Source organism: Coregonus clupeaformis, unplaced genomic scaffold (genome assembly GCF_020615455.1).
Source record: "Coregonus clupeaformis isolate EN_2021a unplaced genomic scaffold, ASM2061545v1 scaf1305, whole genome shotgun sequence".
Taxonomy (NCBI): Eukaryota; Metazoa; Chordata; class Actinopteri; order Salmoniformes; family Salmonidae; genus Coregonus; species Coregonus clupeaformis.
In genome coordinates, this window is record NW_025534759.1 from 23,665 (window position 1) to 45,000 (window position 21,336).

At 42.9% G+C, this 21,336-nt stretch overlaps 1 protein-coding gene across 1 annotated transcript in view; it reads left to right on the forward strand.

Moving 5' to 3' along the window:
* Window positions 1-2,147: 2,147 nt before the first annotated feature.
* LOC121532851 (dedicator of cytokinesis protein 2) overlaps window positions 2,148-21,336 on the forward strand; it is a gene marked incomplete at its 3' end in the record, with an annotated part of 127,502 nt that continues 108,313 nt past the window's right edge. The window contains exons 1-8 of the mRNA XM_045217975.1: window positions 2,148-2,269; window positions 5,691-5,774; window positions 6,882-6,922; window positions 7,053-7,108; window positions 7,219-7,315; window positions 7,401-7,549; window positions 7,692-7,827; window positions 8,543-8,700. Of these exons, the coding sequence (XP_045073910.1) occupies window positions 2,227-2,269; window positions 5,691-5,774; window positions 6,882-6,922; window positions 7,053-7,108; window positions 7,219-7,315; window positions 7,401-7,549; window positions 7,692-7,827; window positions 8,543-8,700 (764 nt within the window). The remainder of the gene's footprint in view (window positions 2,270-5,690; window positions 5,775-6,881; window positions 6,923-7,052; window positions 7,109-7,218; window positions 7,316-7,400; window positions 7,550-7,691; window positions 7,828-8,542; window positions 8,701-21,336) is intronic.

Below are 21,336 nucleotides of genomic sequence, written 5' to 3' on the forward strand. Positions count from 1 at the left end.
CAGACACTGATTCGTAGTGGTTGGCATTGAGAAACTAGCAGAGAAAACTGAGCAAGGGAACACAGGGCAGTGAGGGCATAAATACACAGGTGAACAGGTAGACACAGGTGACACCAATAGGATCATGATTAGTCCAGACTGTGAGTGAGGAGGTGCCTAAGGTTGTCAGAGGAGGACACCTAGTGGGTCGTTCCGGATCTGCAACCCCCTCCTGTAACACGTTAATGTGACTATGACCTCTTTTACTGGCCACAGTCTGTTTGGTGGCTTGGTGTAGGCCTATCATTTCACAATAAAATATTGATGGTCGGGAAAGCTTTCCCTGTAACTTGACAGTAACGCTGACCTTTTAGCAGTGATTACCTTTAATCAAGAAGATGCAGCAGAAAGTTAAGCCAGCACTTGCCCAAGGATTCTTGGGTGGGCAGAGTTAGAGAGGGAGCTGATCGGTCTGCAGCATAAACTGACGAGGCAGATGCTGGCTAACCAAGGAATTAATCCAAAAGTAATCAGATTACTTTACTCATTTCGAGTAATCCAATGGATTACGTTACTAATTACTTTCATTGTCATGTAATCCATCCAACCCTGTGAGTGCATGTGCATGTGTGTTTTTGTAGCTGTGTGTCTTCCTGTCTGGTAAAAGACCATACAAGGCCAAGTATATGGTAATGTTTCATGGATTAACTTTAAAAGTTGACAGGAGTTCATGACCCCAGCCTGTTTAACTGCAGAATATTCAGAGAGTTAGACCAGTGGTCTTTTGGTTAGAGTGTCCACCATGAGATTGGAAAGTTGGGAGTTAAATCCCCTGCTGAGTCATAACAAAGAGTGTAAAAATGGGACCTGATGGATCTCTGCTTGGCACTCAGGGTAAGGCCCTGAGATAGACTAGCATCCTGTCCAGGGGTATGGAACATCGTTGTTAAACATGTGGATCCATACAAACTGTTTCCACAAGGTCATTTTGGGAGTTCTCAAACAAATACTCATACAGAACATAACACACACACTGAACAAAAAGGTCTAAACAGGGTTGCTAGTTAGGGTGGCTAGGTGACATTATAAATGATTATAAATGAGTGCAATTGTGCTTGCGTGTCTGTGTGCGTTTGTGTGTGTGTGCTCGTATTTGTGTGTGTGTGTGACCAGTAAATGACACACACACGCACACAGACACACGCACACACGCACACACACACACACACACAGACACACAGTCTCTTCGTGTGTTCCATTGTGGTTTCATGTCTGTCAATTAGAAAGATGAGGTCTTCTGCTATAGCCTCTGTCCATTCTGTTTCCACAGCGACAGGGGCGTAATGGACCTAGGATGCATACTGTGGACCGAGGATGCTGTGGACTGTGGGCGAGAGCGATCAAACAGAAATACATTTGACGATAGTTTGTTTATCATTTATTTATAGGTATCGAGTTCTCATGTGTTTTCTGAAAAGCAAAAGTATGCTTGTGCTATGCAGCTGGTCTATAACGTGACCTCTTGTAAAATGTAATGTCTACCACCCTCTAGTGGATAAGTAAGGAAACTACACATCTATTTACACTCCATCACTCATAATGAGTCACTGGTGTAGTAGTAAGCTACATTCACAGCGAGTAGAATGGCACAAGCTTTTTAACATACAGGGCTGGTTACAGCTGTCTGGTCTTTCCATCAGCGAAGGGGAAGGAGGAGCGATAAGAGCAGCTGGGGTTTTTACGAGAGCGGTCCATGGAGGAGCGGAAACATATTGCCAAGTTTGTTGTGTTGACTTGTATCAAGCATTCTATGTCTATTATTCAGATTTATTCAGAGTGCATTTGAAAATTGTATTCCAGATAGGTGTCCAACAAGTTAATAAGACAATTTGTGACTTTAGACGAGAACACTTCCTCACTTCAATTTAAACACTGCCCATTTGAATGCTGCCCATCGGCCACTCATTGAGAACAGGTTCATTGTTCAGACTAAGGTCAGATGTAGAGTCACAGTCAGTGAACAGGCCCCTAGATGCACAACTACACAACTAACTAGACAGTTCCCCTGTGAGAACTGTGAAGAGAGGAAGAGAAGAGAAAGAGAAGAGGAAGGAAGAAAGGAGAGGGGGAGGAGCTCTCTGCTTTCATATACAGAACAAAATGCAGAAGTGAGAGGTAGAGTGGAAAACGTATCTCAGACACCCAAAGAGAGAGAACGAGAGAGAGAGGGAGACAAGAGAAGCAGTCATGGCTCCTTGGATGAGGACCACCACGGAGCGGTATGGCGTAGGTAAGTAATCCACGATCACCTGTGCAGGCCTCCGTGTGTGTGTGTTTGCAGAGGGTGATGGGCCCATCGCCCTCACTTTCTCCATGACAGGATGTGGGCAGGTGTCAGCTAACAGACTCTTACATTGTGACTCTGTCAGTGTGACTATGCCTGCAAAGTCATGAGGTAGAGAGATGAGGTAGAGATCACTGATAGACCTCTGTGTTAAGATAAATAAAATGGCTGCCCAGAGTGTTTTAATGGCTGAATCAGACATTGTCTCTGTGACACGGCTGTCAGGAAGCACTTGACACATGATGGCAGTGGTTCAATTTGTGTACCTTTCCTAATCAGAAGACCAATTCTATCACTGTCACTTTTCATAAACATCATCAGCTTCTAATGCATTGTAGAACTACTGCAGCAAATAGAAACCCAGCTATGCAGATCAATATGTTTATGCGAAGGAGAGAATGTTTAGGCTTTGTCCTTATCATGGATAATCTATTGATTGACCTGCTTGGCTTTAAAGAGCAAATTGTTTGAAATAGCTCAACCCTGATGCAATATGCACAATAATATTGAATATGAAAGGTAAAATGTATCATTGTGATCGAGTTAGATTGAAAACACAGGAAGTGTAGGAGGGAGGAAGTAGCATGAAGTTTCACAAATACAGTAGCAGCACGGTAGTGCTTCTAACATCATGTGGACACAGACCTATAAAACATACATCTCTACAGCCATATTATTACTGATGAACAAGATGTATATATACACTACCAGTCAAAAGTTTGGACACCACTACTCATTCAATGTTTTTTCTTAATTTTTACTATTTTTTACATTATAGAATAATAGTGAAGACATAAAACTATGAAATAGCACATATGGAATCATGTAGTAACTAAAAAAGTGTTAAACAAATCAAAATATATTTTATATTTGAGATTCTTCACATAGCCACCCTTTGCCTTGATGACAGCTTTGCACACTCTTGGCATTCTCTCAACCAGCTTCATGAGGTAGTCACCTGGAATGCATTTCAATTAACAGGTGTGCCTTCTTAAAAGTTAATTTGTGAAATTTCTTTCCTTCTTAATGTGTTTGATTCAATCAGTTGTGTTGTGACAAGGTAGGGGGGTATACAGAAGATAGCCCTATTTGGTAAAAGACCAAGTCCATATTATGGCAAGAACAGCTCAAATATGCAAAGAGAAATGACAGTCCATCATTACTTTAAGACATGAAGGTCAGTCAATACGGAACATTTCAAGAACTTTGAAAGTTTCTTCAAGTGCTGTCGCAAAAACCATCAAGCTCCATGATGACACTGGCTCTCATGAGGACCGCCACAGGAATGGAAGACCCAGAGTTACCTCTGCTGCAGAGGATAAGTTCATTAGAGTTACCAGCCTCAGAAATTGCAGCCCAAATAAATGCTTCACAGAGTTCACGTCACAGCCATTTCTCAACATAAACTGTTCAGAGGGGACTGTGTGAATCAGGCCTTCATGGTCCAATTGCTGCAAAGAAACCACTACTAAAGGACACCAATAAGAAGAAAAGACCTGCTTGGGCCAAGAAACACAAGCAATGGACATTAGACCGATGGAAATTTGTCCTTGGTCTGGAGTCCAAATTGGAGATTTTTGGTTCCAACCGCCATGTCTTTGTGAGACGCAGTGTGGGTGAACGGATGATCTCCGCATGTGTATTTCCCACCGTAAAGCATGGAGGAGGAGGTGTTATGGTGTGTGTGTGTGTGTGTGGGGGGGCTCACTTAACCAGCATGGCTACCACAGCATTCTGCAGTGATACGCCATCCCATCTGGTTTGGGCTTAGTGGGACTATCATTTGTTTTTCAACAGGACAATAACCCAACAGACTTCCAGGCTGTTTAAGGGCTATTTTACCAAGAAGAAGAGTGATGGAGTGCTGCATCAGATGAGCTGGCCTCCACAATACCCTGACCTCAATCCAATTGAGATGGTTTGGGAGGAGTCGGTTGGCAGAGTGAAGGAAAAGCAGCCAACAAGTGCTCAGCATATTTGGGAACTCCTTCAAGAATGTTGGAAAAGCATTCCAGGTGAAGCTGGTTGAGAGAATGCCAAGAGTGTGCAAAGCTGTCATCAAGGCAAAGGCTGGCTGCTTTTAAGAATCTCAAATATAAAATATATTTTGATTTGTTTAACACTTTTTTGGTTACTACATGATTCCATATTCCATAGGCGACTCCGGGATGCTGACCTTCTAGGCAGAGTTGCAAAGAAAAAGCCATATCTCAGACTGGCCAATAAAAATAAAAGATTAAGATGGGCAGTCTGAGATATGGCTTTTTCTTTGCAACTCTGCCTAGAAGCAGCATCCCGAGTCGCTCTTCACTGTTGACGTTGAGACTGGGGTTTTGCGGGTACTATTTAATGAAGCTGCCAGTTGAGGACCTGTGAGGCGTCTGTTTCTCAAACTAGACACTCTAATGTATTTGTCCTCTTGCTCAGTTGTGCACTGGGGCCTCCCACTCCTCTTTCTATTCTGGTTAGAGGAGCTTTTGAACGGTAGCGTATACAGTGAGGGAAAAAAGTATTTGATCCCCTGCTGATTTTGTACGTTTGCCCTCTGACAAAGAAATGATCAGTCTATAATTTTAATGGTAGGTTTATTTGAACAGTGAGAGACAGAATAACAACAAAAAATCCAGAAAAACGCATGTCAAAAATGTTATAAATTGATTTGCATTTTAATGAGGGAAATAAGTATTTGACCCCTCTGCAAAACATGACTTAGTACTTGGTGGCAAAACCCTTGTTGGCAATCACAGAGGTCAGACGTTTCTTGTAGTTGGCCACCAGGTTTGCACACATCTCAGGAGGGATTTTGTCCCACTCCTCATTGCAGATCTTCTCCAAGTCATTAAGGTTTCGAGGCTGACGTTTGCCAATATAAAGAGGGCACACAATTATTGACATAGTTGTACAACAGTGGAGGCTGGTTGGAGGAGCTATAGGAGGACGGTCCCATGTCTGGAATGAGATCGTCTGGAATGGTATAAATGAAACCATATGTTTGACTCCGTTCCATTTATTCCATTCCCGTCCTCCTATAGCTCCTCCCACCAGCCTCCTCTGTTGTACAAACATATATCACATGAGGAACAAGGATATATAAATCTAAGAATAATAGTGAAAATACCTCGCCCTCCAACAAGCAAAACAAAACCCAACATACTATCCCCTCCCTCCCCTGAACAAGAAAGTCTGAGTGTTTTCTTCGAGTGAAAACAAAAGCTAATGTATTGGTTTCTGTTATGTTTTCTCTGTTTTAGGGTCTTTCTCTGCAGTACACTGTATGACCGTCTCTCATGTGGAAGTTCATTGGTCACCTCTTTGTGTCTCTTAGTGATGTATCATTTCATTGGTCATCTCTCTGTGTCTCCCCTAGTAATGTGGAATTTCATTGGCCTTGGAGTGAAGCAGCTGTCTCTGGAGATTGGGGACACGGTCCACATCCAGGAGACCTGCGATGGTAATAATGTGGGATGTAAACTGGGAATATTGTGGGATGTAAACTTTGAATAATGTCTGAAAGTAATCTGGGAATAATGTGGGATGTAAACTGTGAATAATGTCTGGATGTAAACTGGGAATAATGTGGGATGGTCTCCTGAGTGGCGCAGTGGTCTAAGGCACTGCATCGCAGTGCTAACTGTGCCACTAGAGATCCTGGTTCGAATCCTGGCTCTGTCGCTGCCGGCCGCGACCGGGAGACTCATGGGCGGCACACAATTGGCCCAGCGTCGTCCAGGGGAGGGAATGGCCGGCAGGGATGTAGCTCAGTTGATAGAGCATGGCGTTTGCAACGCCAGGGTTGTGGGTTCGATTCCCACGGGGGGCCAGTATAAAAAATATATATATATATGTATTCACTAACTGTAAGTCGCTCTGGATAAGAGCGTCTGCTAAATGACTAAAATGCAAAATGTAAATGTAAACTGGGAATAATGTGGGATGTAAACTGGGAGTAATGTCTGAATGTAAACTGGGAATAATGTGGAATGTAAACTGGGAATAATGTGGGATGAAAACTGGGAATAATGTTGGATGGAAACTGGGAATATTGTGGGATGGAACCTGGGAATAATGTGGGATGGAAAATGAGAAAAACATGGGATGTAAACTGGGACTAATGTGGATGTAAACTGGGAATGTAAACTAGGATGTAAACTGGGAATAATGTCTGGATATAAACTGGGAATAATGTGGGATGTAAACTGGGAATGATGTGGGATGTAAACTGGGAGTAAACTGGGAATAATGTGGGATGTAAACTGGGAATGATGTGGGATGGAAACTGGGAATAATGTGGGATGGAAACTGAGAATAATGTGGGATGTAAACTGGGAATGATGTGGGATGTAAACTGGGAGTAAACTGGGAATAATGTGGGATGTAAACTGGGAATGATGTGGGATGGAAACTGGGAATAATGTGGGATGGAAACTGAGAATAATGTTGGGATGAAAACTGGGAATGATGTGGGATGGAAACTGAGGATAATGTGGGATAGAAACTGAGAATAATGTGGGATATTGTATCCTGTGTTGTGACTGTATCCTGTGTTTTCTGGTTGCAGGCTGGTATAAAGGCTACCTGGTCAGGAACAAGGATCGACAGGTAAGACACAGCTGGACAGTTGAAGACAGGATAGTACGTTTGGATGTGAGCAAGTATCTCTCTACATACTCTCTCCCCCAACTCTACCTCCCTATCAACCTCTCTCCCCTCTCCCTCCTTATCCTCACAGGGAGTGTTCCCAGCCAGCATAGTGCAGCTGAGGAAGGTCATCATTGAAAAGCGAGGGTGAGTGATGTGTGAGTGTGTGTCAGTGTCATATGCTTACCTGTGTGTGTGTGTGAGTGTGTACAGTGCGTGTGTATGTGTGTGAGTAATATGTGATATTTCTTCCACAGGGACCAGGAGGTGGTATTGTCAGCAGAGATGCCCCTAGTGAAGGAGGTGACCACCACTCTGAGGGAGTGGGGTAGCATCTGGAAACAGCTCTACGTGGTAAACACCCGACACAAAGTGTTTGTGTGTGTTTGGTATATGTGTACGTGCACATGTGTGTGTAACAAGGTCTCTCTCTCCCTAGGCCAATAAGAAGAGCCGTGTGGTGCAGGTCCAAGGGCTGATGTGGGATTTGATGGAATGGCGTTCCCAGCTCCTGTCTGGCACGTTGCCTAGCGATGAGTTCAAGGAGCTCAAACAGAAAGTCACTTCCAAGATCGACTATGGCAACAAGTATGGCCCATATAACCACTACTGAATCACTTAAATAGATCATTCTCATTTGAGAAATTCCATATCTGCATCTGGCTGAGGGAGAGACCTTTCTTTCTCTTCCATAATCTCCTCCTCCTCCTCCTCCCTTTCTCCCTTCCAGGATCTTGGAGTTGGACCTGGTGGTGCGGGATGTGAATGGGAATATGCTGGACCCGGAGAACGCCAGCGTGATTAGCCTGTTCCGAGCCCACCAAGACGCCACCACCAAGATCAATGAACGCATCAAAGAGGAACAGGTCAGACAGAGAGTAAGAGAGGAACAAAGTCAAAGACTAACAGAAAGTGGTTGACAGGGTTGACAGGGTTGACAGGATTGGCAGGGTTGACAGGGTTGACAGGGTTGGCAGGGTTGACATGGATGACAGGGTTGGCAGGGTTGACAGGGTTGACAGGGTTGACAGGGTTTACAGGGTTGACAGGGTTTTAGGGTTGACAGGTATGGCAGGGTTGACAGGAGTGGCAGGGTTTGCAGGGGTGGCAGGGTTGACAGGGATGGCAGGGTTGACAGGGTTGACAGGGTTGATAGGATTGACAGGGTTGGCAGGGTTGATAGGGTTGATAGGGTTGACAGGATTAGAAAGGTAGAGTTTCAGAAATTGTGAGAATAATGGATGAAGTAAGATTGAGAGAGTTGAAAAAGTAATGGAAAGAAGACAATGGTCATGCACTGTATTTCAAGAGTATAGCCGTAGTCCACACACCACTTATATTTATTTCTCTCTCTCTCTCTCTCTCTCTCTCTCTCTCTCTCTCTCTCTCTCTCTCTCTCTCTCTCTCTCTCTCTCTCCCTCTCCCTCTCCCTCTCCCTCTCTCTCTCTCTCTCTCTCTCTCTCTCTCTCTCTCTCTCTCTCTCTCTCTCTCTCTCTCTCTCTCTCTCTCTCTCTCTCTCTCTCTCTCTCTCTCTCTCTCTCTCTCTCTCTCTCTCTTTCTCTTTAACTCTCTCTGCTGTAGTCCAACATTCAGACGGACCACTCAGTAATCTCGGCCCGGATCCAGTCCTCTCCCACTCACAGCCTCTATGTCTTTGTCCGGAACTTTGTCTGCCGGATCGGAGAAGATTCTGAACTCTTCATGTCCCTCTACGACCCCAACAAGCAGACCATCATCAGGTCTCTGTTTAAACATCCCTCTATCCCGCTCTTTTTTTACATCTCTGCATCGTTCATCCTGCCTTTCTGTTTCTCCTCCACATATGAGCCACTTCTCTTACTCCTCTTCTCCATATATCCCTATTTTGTTTCTCTCTCCTCAGCTCTCTCTCTCTCTCTTCTCAGCTCTCTCTCTCTCTCCTCAGTTCTCTCTCTCTCTCTCTCTCTCTCTCTCTCCTCATTCTCTCTCTCTCTCTCTCTCTCTCCTCAGCTCTCTCTCTCTCTCTCTCTCTCTCTCTCTCTCTCTCTCTCTCTCTCTCTCTCTCCTCTTCTCTCTCTCGCTCTCTCTCTCTCCTCAGCTCTCTCTCTCCTCAGCTCTCTCTCTCTCTCTCTCTCTCTCTCTCTTTCTCTCTCTCCTCAGCTCTCTCTCTCTCCTCAGCTCTCTCTCTTTCTCTCTCTCTCCTCAGCTCTCTCTCTCTCTCTCTCCTCAGCTCTCTCTCTCCTCAGCTCTCTCTCTCTCCTCTGCTCTCTCTCTCTCTCTCCACATCTCTCTCTCTCTCTCTCTCTCTCAAATTCAAATTGAAGCTGCTTTATTGGCATGAAAAACATTGTGTCAATATTGCCAAAGCAACAATGTATACAATAATAGAATTATAAACAATAACAAATAATAATATAAGATGGTAGTAAATAATAATCTAAATTAAATACAAAAATAATAACAATAAATGGTAACAGTCAATAATAGAAATGTACTAAATATAAAAATATAAATATGGAAAATGAAACTATAACTAACTTATAACTAAATAATGGTCATCTTCACCATTACATCAGTACTGCAACTACCATCATCATTACTACCACTACTACCACCACCATCATTAAACTGCCATCATTACCACTACCACCCATACCAATACTATTTGGAATGATAAACAACAATAATAATGGTAATAACAATAATAGCAATAACAATAATAATAAGTAAGTTACTATTTACTATGCAGATGTTATTATTCAGTGTCCCTCAGGCTATGGCAGGCAAATACATATTTGGCTGCAAGAGGAGCCATTGCTCCTTCGCCCATTAGTATTTTTAGTTTTTCCTTGGGTTTAATAAGTTAAAATTTGGAATAAATGTAGTCATTTCTGTGAATAATGAATCTCTTTGTGAGGAATATTTATCACAGTAAAGGAGAAAGTGCATCTCTGTTTCTACCTCCCCTGTCATGCAGTGACCACATATACACTCCTCTTTGGGTAGCCATGTCTTTTTATGTCTGCCGGTTTCTATTGCCAATTGATGGTCACTCAGCCTGTACTTGGTAAGGATCTGTCTCTGCTTCGTATCTCTGACAGAGTAGAGATAATCAGCCAATTCATATTCTCTGTTTAGGATCAGATAGCAATTTAGTCGGCTTTGGGATTTTGTTTTGTTTTTCCAATGTTGTAAATGTGAGTCCTTTGATTGGTTCATGATTTTGTTCATTGGAATTCTTTCTTCTGAAGCAGTGCTGGTGTCAGCTTGGTTGGTTAGGTCCAACACCAGCTGACTGAGAGGGCTCGTTTCTGGGCTCAGCTCTTGGGTTTGAAGTGCTTTAAATTGCAGACTTGAATTTGGACTTGAATTTAGATGTAGCCAAAATTGTAATGATCTTTTCTGTATTTTCATTACTACTGGAAAGCGGCCCAATTCTGCCCTACTTGCATTAGTTGGTGTATTTTTCTGGACTTGTAGAATTTTCAGACAGAATTCTGCATGTAGGGCTTGAATTGGATGTTTGTCCCACATTTTAAAGTCCAGTTTATTGAGTGGCCCCCAAACCTCACTTCCGTAAAGAGCTATTGGTAGGATTACACTGTCAAATATTTTGGTCCAAAATCTAATTGGGATGTTGATTTTGAATAATTTCATTTTTATTGCATACGATGCTCTGCAGGCTTTTTCTTTGAGTGCATTCACTGCCATATTAAAGTTTCCCGATGCAGATATGGTCAGACCAAGGTATGTGTAATTTTTGGTGTGTTCAATTATGGTGTTGTTCAGGGTGAATTTATATTTGTGTTTCTGACATCTGTTTTTTTGTAGAAAATCATGATTTTTTATTTTTTTATTTACTGCCAGGGCCCAATTATGGCAATATTGCTCTAGAATGTTAAGGTTCTGTTGAAGACCTTCTTTGGTTGGTGATAGAAGTACCAAGTCATCAGAATATAGCAGGTATTTTACCTCTGTGTCAAATGGTGTGAGTCCTGGGGCTGGAGAATGGTCCAACATGTCTGCTAATTCAATTATATAAATGTTGAAAAGAACTGGACTCATACTGCAGCCTTGTCTCACACCTCGACGTTGTGAAAAGAATTCTGTTCTTTGGTTTTAGATTTTTATTGCACACTTGTTTTCTGTGTACATACATTTTATTAAGTCATACACCTTACCACCAAGCCCACTTTGGAGAATTTTGTAGAATAGCCCTTCGTGCCAAATAGAATCAAATGCTTTTTTAAAGTCAACAAAGCAAGCAATGATTTTGCCCTTTTGGTGGACGTGTTTATTAATTTGTGTGTGTAAGGTGTATATATGGTCAGTAGTGCGATGGTTAGGGAGAAAGCCAATTTGAAATGTGCTGTTTACGCAAATTCCCCTGTAATTTTTGGGGTCTGATTTGTCTCCACTTTTGTGGATAGGGGAGATGAGCCCCTGGTTCCAGATATAATAATAATAATATGCCATTTAGCAGACGCTTTTATCCAAAGCGACTTACAGTCATGTGCGCATACATTTTTACGTATGGGTGGTCCCGGGGATCGAACCCACTACCCTGGCGTTACAAGCGCCATGCTCTACCAATTGAGCTACAGAGGACCACATCAGGGGAGCAGCCAGAAGTTAAAACTATGTTGAACAATTTAAGCACAGCATTTTGCAACTCAGTGTGCTGTTTTTCAGTATTTCATTTCTGATGTTATCTAGACCACAAGCCTTCTTTGATTTTATAGATTTGAGCTTTTCATTTAGTTCTTGTTGGGTTATTGGGTAATCTAATGGATTTTGGTGGTTTTTAATGACTGATTCAAGGATGTTCAATTTCTCTTGAATTTCTAATTGGTTCTGTTGTAAGTCTTTTGTGGGATGTTTTTGTATAGATTATCAAAATAAGTTTTCCAAATTCCTTCATCTTGTATGGCTAATTATTGTGGCTTTGTCGTGCTGAAATTGTTCCACATGTCCCAGAACTGATTTTGGTCAATTGCACTTTCAATTTCATCAAGTGTCATGTTGGTATAATTCAATTTCTTACGTTTCAGTGTATGTTTATACTGTTTCAGTTTAAAAGTATTCATAGCATAGATCTGGGTTGTTTTGCTGCTTATGTTTTTCATTTGACATTTGTCTTAGGTGTTTTCTAATTGTTTTACATTCATTATCAAACCATCTTTCAGAAACATTTTTTTGTTTGTTTCTGATGTTGCATTTCTTTGGTTTTCTCAAATTTGCTTTCGATGCTGCTTTTTGGAAAATGCAATTGACGTTTTGATTAGCCAAATTGACACCTTCTTTCTTGTTTTGGTATTGTGAGTTATTGAAAAACTGTATAGAGTTCATCATTTCATTTGAGTTCAATGTTTCAATTAATATCTCTGCACTGTTTTGAGCCCATCTCTATGATTGGTTCATGGTGTAGAGTTTATTGGACTGTTTTTTAAATGAATATTGCCAGTTAATTTCTTCAGAAACACGTTGATCTGACTGTGATCTGACAATGGTGTCTGTGGTCTGACAGTGAATGCACTAATGGAGGAGGGGTCAATGTCAGTGATGGCATAATCGATTACACTTGTCCCAAGAGCTGAGCAGTAAGTAAACTGACCTAAAGAGTCCCCTCTGATTCTACCATTAAGCATGTATAGGCCTAAGGCTCGACAGAGATGCACTAACTTCTTCCCGTTTTTGTTCAGTATTTGGTCAGGACTGTTTGTATTATTTATAATAGGGCTACTGTACAAGGAGGGGTGTCCAAATATGTGGTGGTTACCTCCCGCATCAGTGTAGTCAGGCTCAGAACCTGTTCTTGCATTGAAATCTCCACTTTACCCTCTGCCTGAAATTGAATGATTTCTGAATGGAGATTGTCAAAAAACTGATCATCATAATATGATGAGTCTGAAGGAGGAGCATAAGCTGCACATATGTATACATCATTGTCACAATAGATTGTACCTTTGTTAAGTTTTAACCAAATGTGATTAGTACGTTTTTTCATTTAATTCAGTGCTAAGTCCTGCTTATACCAAATGATGATTCCTCCTGAGTCTTGGCCCCGTTTAACATTTTTATGTTTGATTGATGGTAGTAAACTTTCTCTGTAGCCTGAGGGACACTGAGTATCTATGTCTCCACGACACCATGTTTCCAGTAGGATTATGATGTCCTATCCCTTGATGTTTTTAATCAATTCTGGATTTGTTGTTTTATAACAAAAATGCGAAGAGTACAGGCCCTGGATATTCCAAGAGCTGATGGTTAGTGATCTCATTTATAATAAGTGATATTCACTGGTTTGAGTAAAGTACATAGATTTTGTTATAGACTGATCATGTCTTTGTCAGTGGGCAGACAAACTCAGCAGGGATCAAATTATTTTTTCCCTCAATGTATATATATATATATATATATATATATATATATATATATATATATATATATATTTATAATATATATATTTATATATAACTATTTTTATTTTATATACACTGCTCAAAAAATAAAGGGAACACTAAAATAACACATCCTAGATCTGAATGAATGAAATAATCTTATTAAATACTTTTTCTTTACATAGTTGAATGTGCTGACAACAAAATCACACAAAAATTATCAATGGAAATCAAATTTATCAACCCATGGAGGTCTGGATTTGGAGTCACCCTCAAAATTAAAGTGGAAAACCACACTACAGGCTGATCCAACTTTGATGTAATGTCCTTAAAACAAGTCAAAATGAGGCTCAGTAGTGTGTGTGGCCTCCACGTGCCTGTTTGACCTCCCTACAATGCCTGGGCATGCTCCTGATGAGATGGCGGATGGTCTCCTGAGGGATCTCCTCCCAGACCTGGACTAAAGCATCCGCCAACTCCTGGACAGTCTGTGGTGCAACGTGGCGTTGGTGGATGGAGCGAGACATGATGTCCCAGATGTGCTCAATTGGATTCAGGTCTGGGGAAGGGGCGGGCCAGTCCATAGCATCAATGCCTTCCTCTTGCAGGAACTGCTGACACACTCCAGCCACATGAGGTCTAGCATTGTCTTGCATTAGGAGGAACCCAGGGCCAACCGCACCAGCATATGGTCTCACAAGGGGTCTGAGGATCTCATCTCGATACCTAATGGTAGTCAGGCTACCTCTGGCGAGCACATGGAGGCCCCCCATGCGGCCCCCCAAATAAATGCCACCCCACACCATGACTGACCCACCGCCAAACCGGTCATGCTGGAGGATGTTGCAGGCAGCAGAACGTTCTCCACGGCGTCTCCAGACTCTGTCACGTCTGTCACGTGCTCAGTGTGAACCTGCTTTCATCTGTGAAGAGCACAGGGCGCCAGTGGCGAATTTGCCAATCTTGTTCTCTGGCAAATGCCAAACGTCCTGCACGGTGTTGGGCTGTAAGCACAACCCCCACCTGTGGATGTCGGGCCCTCATACCACCCTCATGGAGTCTGTTTCTGACCGTTTGAGTTGACACATGCACATTTGTGGCCTGCTGGAGGTCTTTTTGCAGGGCTCTGGCAGTGCTCCTCCTGCTCCTCCTTGCACAACGGCGGAGGTAGCAGTCCTGCTGCTGGGTTGTTGCCCTCCTACGGCCTCCTCCATGTCTCCTGATGTACTGGCCTGTCTCCTGGTAGCGCCTCCATGCTCTGGACATTACGCTGACAGACACAGCAAACCTTCTTGCCACAGCTCGCATTGATGTGCCATCCTGGATGAGCTGCACTACCTGAGCCACTTGTGTGGGTTGTAGACTCCGTCTCATGCTACCACTAGAGTGAAAGCACCGCCAGCATTCAAAAATGACCAAAACATCAGCCAGGAAGCATAGGAACTGAGAAGTGGTCTGTGGTCACCACCTGCAAAACCAGTCCTTTATTGGGGGTGTCTTGCTAATTGCCTATAATTTCCACCTGTTGTCTATACCATTTGCACAACAGCATGTGAAATGTATTGTCAATCAGTGTTGCTTCCTAAGTGGACAGTTAGATTTCACAGAAGTGTGATTGACTTGGAGTTACATTGTGTTGTTCAAGTGATCCCTTTATTTTTTTGAGCAGTGTTATATATATATATATATATATATATATATATATATATATATATATATATATATATATATATATATACAGTGGGAAAAAAAAGTATTTAGTCAGCCACCAATTGTGCAAGTTCTCCCACTTAAAAAGATGAGAGAGGCCTGTAATTTTCATCATAGGTACACGTCAACTATAACAGACAAATTGAGAAAAAAATCCAGAAAATCCCATTGTAGGATTTTTAATGAATTTATTTGCAAATTATGGTGGAAAATAAGTATTTGGTCACCTACAAACAAGCAAGATTTCTGGCTCTCACAGACCTGTAACTTCTTCTTTAAGAGGCTCCTCTGTCCTCCACTCGTTACCTGTATTAATGGCACCTGTTTGAACTTGTTATCAGTATAAAAGACACCTGTCCACAACCTCAAACAGTCACACTCCAAACTCCACAATGGCCAAGACCAAAGAGCTGTCAAAGGACACCAAAAACAAAATTGTAGACCTTCACCAGGCTGGGAAGACTGAATCTGCAATAGGTAAGCAGCTTGGTTTGAAGAAATCAACTGTGGGAGCAATTATTAGGAAATGGAAGACATACAAGACCACTGATAATCTCCCTCGATCTGGGGCTCCACGCAAGATCTCACCCCGTGGGGTCAAAATGATCACAAGAACGGTGAGCAAAAATCCCAGAACCACACGGGGGGACCTAGTGAATGACCTGCAGAGAGCTGGGACCAAAGTAACAAAGCCTACCATCAGTAACACACTACGCCGCCAGGGACTCCAAATCCTGCAGTGCGAGACGTGTCCCCTGCTTAAGCCAGTACATGTCCAGGCCCGTCTGAAGTGCATTTGGATGATCCAGAAGAGGATTGGGAGAATGTCATATGGTCAGATGAAACCAAAATATAACTTTTTGGTAAAAACTCAACTCGTCATGTTTGGAGGACAAAGAATGCTGAGTTGCATCCAAAGAACACCATACCTACTGTGAAGCATGGGGTTGGAAACATCATGCTTTGGGGCTGTTTTTCTGCAAAGGGACCAGGACGACTGATCTGTGTAAAGGAAAGAATGAATGGGGCCATGTATCGTGAGATTTTGAGTGAAACCCTCCTTCCATCAGCAAGGGCATTGAAGATGAAACGTGGCTGGGTCTTTCAGCATGACAATGATCCCAAACACACCGCCCGGGCAACGAAGGAGTGGCTTCGTAAGAAGCATTTCAAGGTCCTGGAGTGGCCTAGCCAGTCTCCAGATCTCAACCCCATAGAAAATCTTTGGAGGGAGTTGAAAGTCTGTGTTGCCCAGCGACAGCCCCAAAACATCACTGCTCTAGAGGAGATCTGCATGGAGGAATGGGCCAAAATACCAGCAACAGTGTGTGAAAACCTTGTGAAGACTTACAGAAAACATTTGACCTGTGTCATTGCCAACAAAGGGTATATAACAAAGTATTGAGAAACTTTTGTTATTGACCAAATACTTATTTTCCACCATCATATGCCAATAAATTCATAAAAAATCCTACAATGTGATTTTCTGGATTTTTTTTTCTCATTTTGTCTGTCATAGTTGACGTGTACCTATGATGAAAATTACAGGCCTCTCTCATCTTTTTAAGTGGGAGAACTTGCACAATTGGTGGCTGACTAAATACTTTTTTTCCCCACTGTATATATATAAAATAATAATAGTTATATATATATACAGTGAGGAAAAAAAGTATTTGATCCCCTGCTGATTTTGTACGTTTGCCCACTGACAAAGACATGATCAGTCTATAATTGTAATGGTAGGTTTATTTGAACAGTGAGAGACAGAATAACAACAAAAAAATCCAGAAAAACGCATGTCAAAAATGTTATAAATTGATTTGCATTTTAATGAGGGAAATAAGTATTTGACACCTCTGCAAAACATGACTTAGTACTTGGTGGCAAAACCCTTGTTGGCAATCACAGAGGTCAGACGTTTCTTGTAGTTGGCCACCAGGTTTCCACACATCTCAGGAGGGATTTTGTTCCACTCCTCATTGCCGATCTTCTCCAAGTCATTAAGGTTTCGAGGCTGACTCGAACCTTCAGCTCCTTCCACAGATTTTCTATGGGATTAAGGTCTGGAGACTGGCTAGGCCACTCCAGGACCTTAAAGTGCTTCTTCTTGAGCCACTCCTTTGTTGCCTTGGCCGTGTGTTTTGGGTCATTGTCATGCTGGAATACCCATCCACGACCCATTTTTAATGCCCTGGATGAGGGAAGGAGGTTCTCACCCAAGATTTGACGGTACATGGCCCCGTCCATCGTCCCTTTGATGCGGTGAAGTTGTCCTGTCCCATTAGCAGAAAAACACCCCCAAAGCATAATGTTTCCACCTCCATGTTTGACGGTGGGGATGGTGTTCTTGGGATCATAGGCAGCATTCCTCCTCCTCCAAACACGGCGAGTTGAGTTGATGCCAAAGAGCTCGATTTTGGTCTCATCTGACCACAACACTTTCACCCAGTTCTCCTCTGAATCATTCAGATGTTCATTGGCAAACTTCAGACGGCCCTGTAGGATTTCAGTCCTTCACGGCCTAGTGTGTTACCAATTGTTTTCTTGGTGACTATGGTCCCAGCTGCCTTGAGATCATTGACAAGATCCTCCCGTGTAGTTCTGGGCTGATTCCTCACCGTTCTCATGATCATTGCAACTCCACGAGGTGAGATCTTGCATGGAGCCCCAGGCCGAGGGAGATTGACAGTTATTTTGTGTTTCTTCCATTTGCAAATAATCGCAGCAACTGTTGTCACCTTCTCACCAAGCTGCTTGGTGATGGTCTTGTAGCCCATTCCAGCCTTGTGTAGGTATACAATCTTGTCCCTGACATCCTTGGAGAGCTCTTTGGTCTTGGCCATGGTGGAGAGTTTGGAATCTGATTGATTGATTGCTTCTGTGGACAGGTGTCTTTTAAACAGGTAACAAACTGAGATTAGGAGCACTCCCTTTAAGAGTGTGCTCCTAATCTCAGCTCGTTACCTGTATAAAAGACACCTTGGAGACAGAAATCTTTCTGATTGAGAGGAGGTCAAATACTTATTTCCCTCATTAAAATGCAATTCAATTTATAACATTTTTGTTGTTATTCTGTCTCTCACTGTTCAAATAAACCTACCATTAAAATTATAGACTGATCATTTCTTTGTCAGTGGGCAAACGTACAAAATCAGCAGGGGATCAAAAACTTTTTTCCCTCACTGTATATACACACATACACACATACACATATACACACATACATACAGTGGGGAGAACAAGTATTTGATACACTGCCGATTTTGCAGGTTTTCCAACTTACAAAGCATGTAGAGGTCTGTAATTTTTATCATAGGTACACTTCAACTGTGAGAGACGGAATCTAAAACAAAAATCCAGAAAATCACGTTGTATGATTTTTAAGTAATTCATTTGCATTTTATTGCATGACATAAGTATTTGATCACCTACCAACCAGTAAGAATTCCGGCTCTCACAGACCTGTTAGTTATTCTTTAAGAAGCCCTCCTGTTCTCCACTCATTACCTGTATTAACTGCACCTGTTTGAACTCGTTACCTGTATAAAAGACACCTGTCCACACACTCAATCAAACAGACTCCAACCTCTCCACAATGGCCAAGACCAGAGAGCTGTGTAAGGACATCAGGGATAAAATTGTAGACCTGCACAAGGCTGGGATGGGCTACAGGACAATAGGCAAGCAGCTAGGTGAGAAGGCAACAACTGTTGGCGCAATTATTAGAAAATTGAAGAAGTTCAAGATGACGGTCAATCACCCTTGGTCTGGGGCTCCATGCAAGATCTCACCTCGTGGGGCATCAATGATGATGAGGAAGGTGAGGGATCTGCCCAGAACTACACGGCAGGACCTGGTCAATGACCTGAAGAGAGCTGGGACCACAGTCTCAAAGAAAACCATTAGTAACACACTACGCCGTCATTTATTAAAATCCTGCAGCGCACGCAAGGTCCCCCTGCTCAAGCCAGCGCATGTCCAGGCCCGTCTGAAGTTTACCAATGACCATCTGGATGATCCAGAGGAGGAATGGGAGAAGGTCATGTGGTCTGATGAGACAAAAATAGAGCTATTTGGTCTAAACTCCACTCGCCATGTTTGGAGGAAGAAGAAGGATGAGTACAACCCCAAGAACACCATCCCAACCGTGAAGCATGGAGGTGGAAACATCATTCTTTGGGGATGCTTTTCTGCAAAGGGGACAGGACGACTGCACCGTATTGACGGGAGGATGGATGGGGCCATGTATCGCGAGATCTTGGCCAACAACCTCCTTCCCTCAGTAAGAGCATTGAAGATGGGTCGTGGCTGGGTCTTCCAGCATGACAATGACCCGAAACACACAGCCAGGGCAACTAAGGAGTGGCTCCGTAAGAAGCATGTCAAGGTCCTGGAGTGGCCTAGCCAGTCTCCAGACCTGAACCCAATAGAAAATCTTTGGAGGGAGCTGAAAGTCCGTATTGCCCAGCGACAGCCCCGAAACCTGAAGGATCTGGAGAAGGTCTGTATGGAGGAGTGGGCCAAAATCCCTGCTGTAGTGTGTGCAAACCTGGTCAAGACCTACAGGAAACGTATGATCTCTGTAATTGCAAACAAAGGTTTCTGTACCAAATATTAAGTTCTGCTTTTCTGATGTATCAAATACTTATGTCATGCAATAAAATGCAAATTAATTACTTAAAAATCATACAATGTGATTTTCTGGATTTTTGTTTTAGATTCCGTCTCTCACAGTTGAAGTGTACCTATGATAAAAATTACAGACCTCTACATGCTTTGTAAGTAGGAAAACCTGCAAAATCGGCTGTGTATCAAATACTTGTTCTCCCCACTGTACATATACATTTACATTTTACATTTTAGTCATTTAGCAGACGCTCTTATCCAGAGCGATTTACAGTTAGTGAGTGCATACATTTTCATACTGGCCCCCTGTGGGAACACACACACACACACACACACACACACACACACACACACACACACACACACATATATATATATATATATATATATATATATATATATATATATATATATATACATACATACACACACACACACACTATTATTATAATACCAGTGCCAATAAAATAAAGGATAGTTGTAATCAAATTAATGGCCCAAAAAATAAGTACAATGCAATGCAATCTGCAACCCTGTGTGTGTGTGTGCGCGTGAATTAAAGGGTCTGTCTAGCCCAGTAGTCTGCATATTAGATGCAGTAGTTGGCGCACCTCTCCTATCTCTGATTGTTCTAGGTGTCTTTTGCCAGAGGTTACCTCAGCATATGTAGGCTGATGATCTGAATGATACATGGTGTGGACTGCATCAGTGTTCTGCCCGACCCTGAGTAGTGGTCAGTGCTGTGTTGTGATGGGCCTGGTCTAGTAGAGCTGTGTTGTGATGGGCCAGGTCTTGTAGAACCGTGTTGTGATGGGCCGGGTCTAGTAGAGCTGTGTTGTGATGGGTCAGGTCTGGTAGAGCTGTGTTGTGATGGGCCAGGTCTAATAGAGCTGTGTTGTGATGGGCCGGGTCTAGTAGTCTGTGTTGTGATGGGCCTGGTCTAGTAGAGCTGTGTTGTGATGGGCCTGGTCTAGTAGAGCTGTGTTGTGATGGGCCGGGTCTAGTAGAGCTGTGTTGTGATGGGCCTGGTCTAGTAGAGCTGTGTTGTGATGGGCCGGGTCTAGTAGAGCTGTGTTGTGATGGGCCGGGTCTAGTAGAGCTGTGTTGTGATGGGCCGGGTCTAGTAGAGCTGTGTTGTGATCGGCCGGGTCTAGTAGAGCTGTGTTGTGATGGGCCTTGTCTAGTAGAGCCGTGTTGTGATGGGCCTGGTCTAGTAGAGCTGTGTTGTGATGGGACGGGTCTGGTCATGCTGTCCTGAGGCGGGTCTGGTCTGGTAAATCTGTGCTGTGTTGGGCCTGGTCTTGTAGAGCTGTGCTGTAATAAGCCGTGTCTGGCTCTTCTCTCCTGGGGATGGTGGGGGTACTGTTGTTTCAGAAGGTAGGGTGGGGGGGGCTCTGTTGCTGGGGTGATGGGTGTGTGGGTCCCTGCCAAGTGTTGCATCCTTTAGGTCCTTGGCATAGGTTCTGATACTGTCCTGATCAAGATGTACATTATCGTATACATGGCACAATCCACAGTGATCTGTTGATTTATTTTTTCAATCAACTTTCCTGGGAAGTCTTTTCTTGGTAGGAGGGTGGACACAACTATATTGGTTGTTGGGAACATAGCCTGTGCCCGTTCTGACACTCTTCTCACTGCCCCAGATACATTTTCACC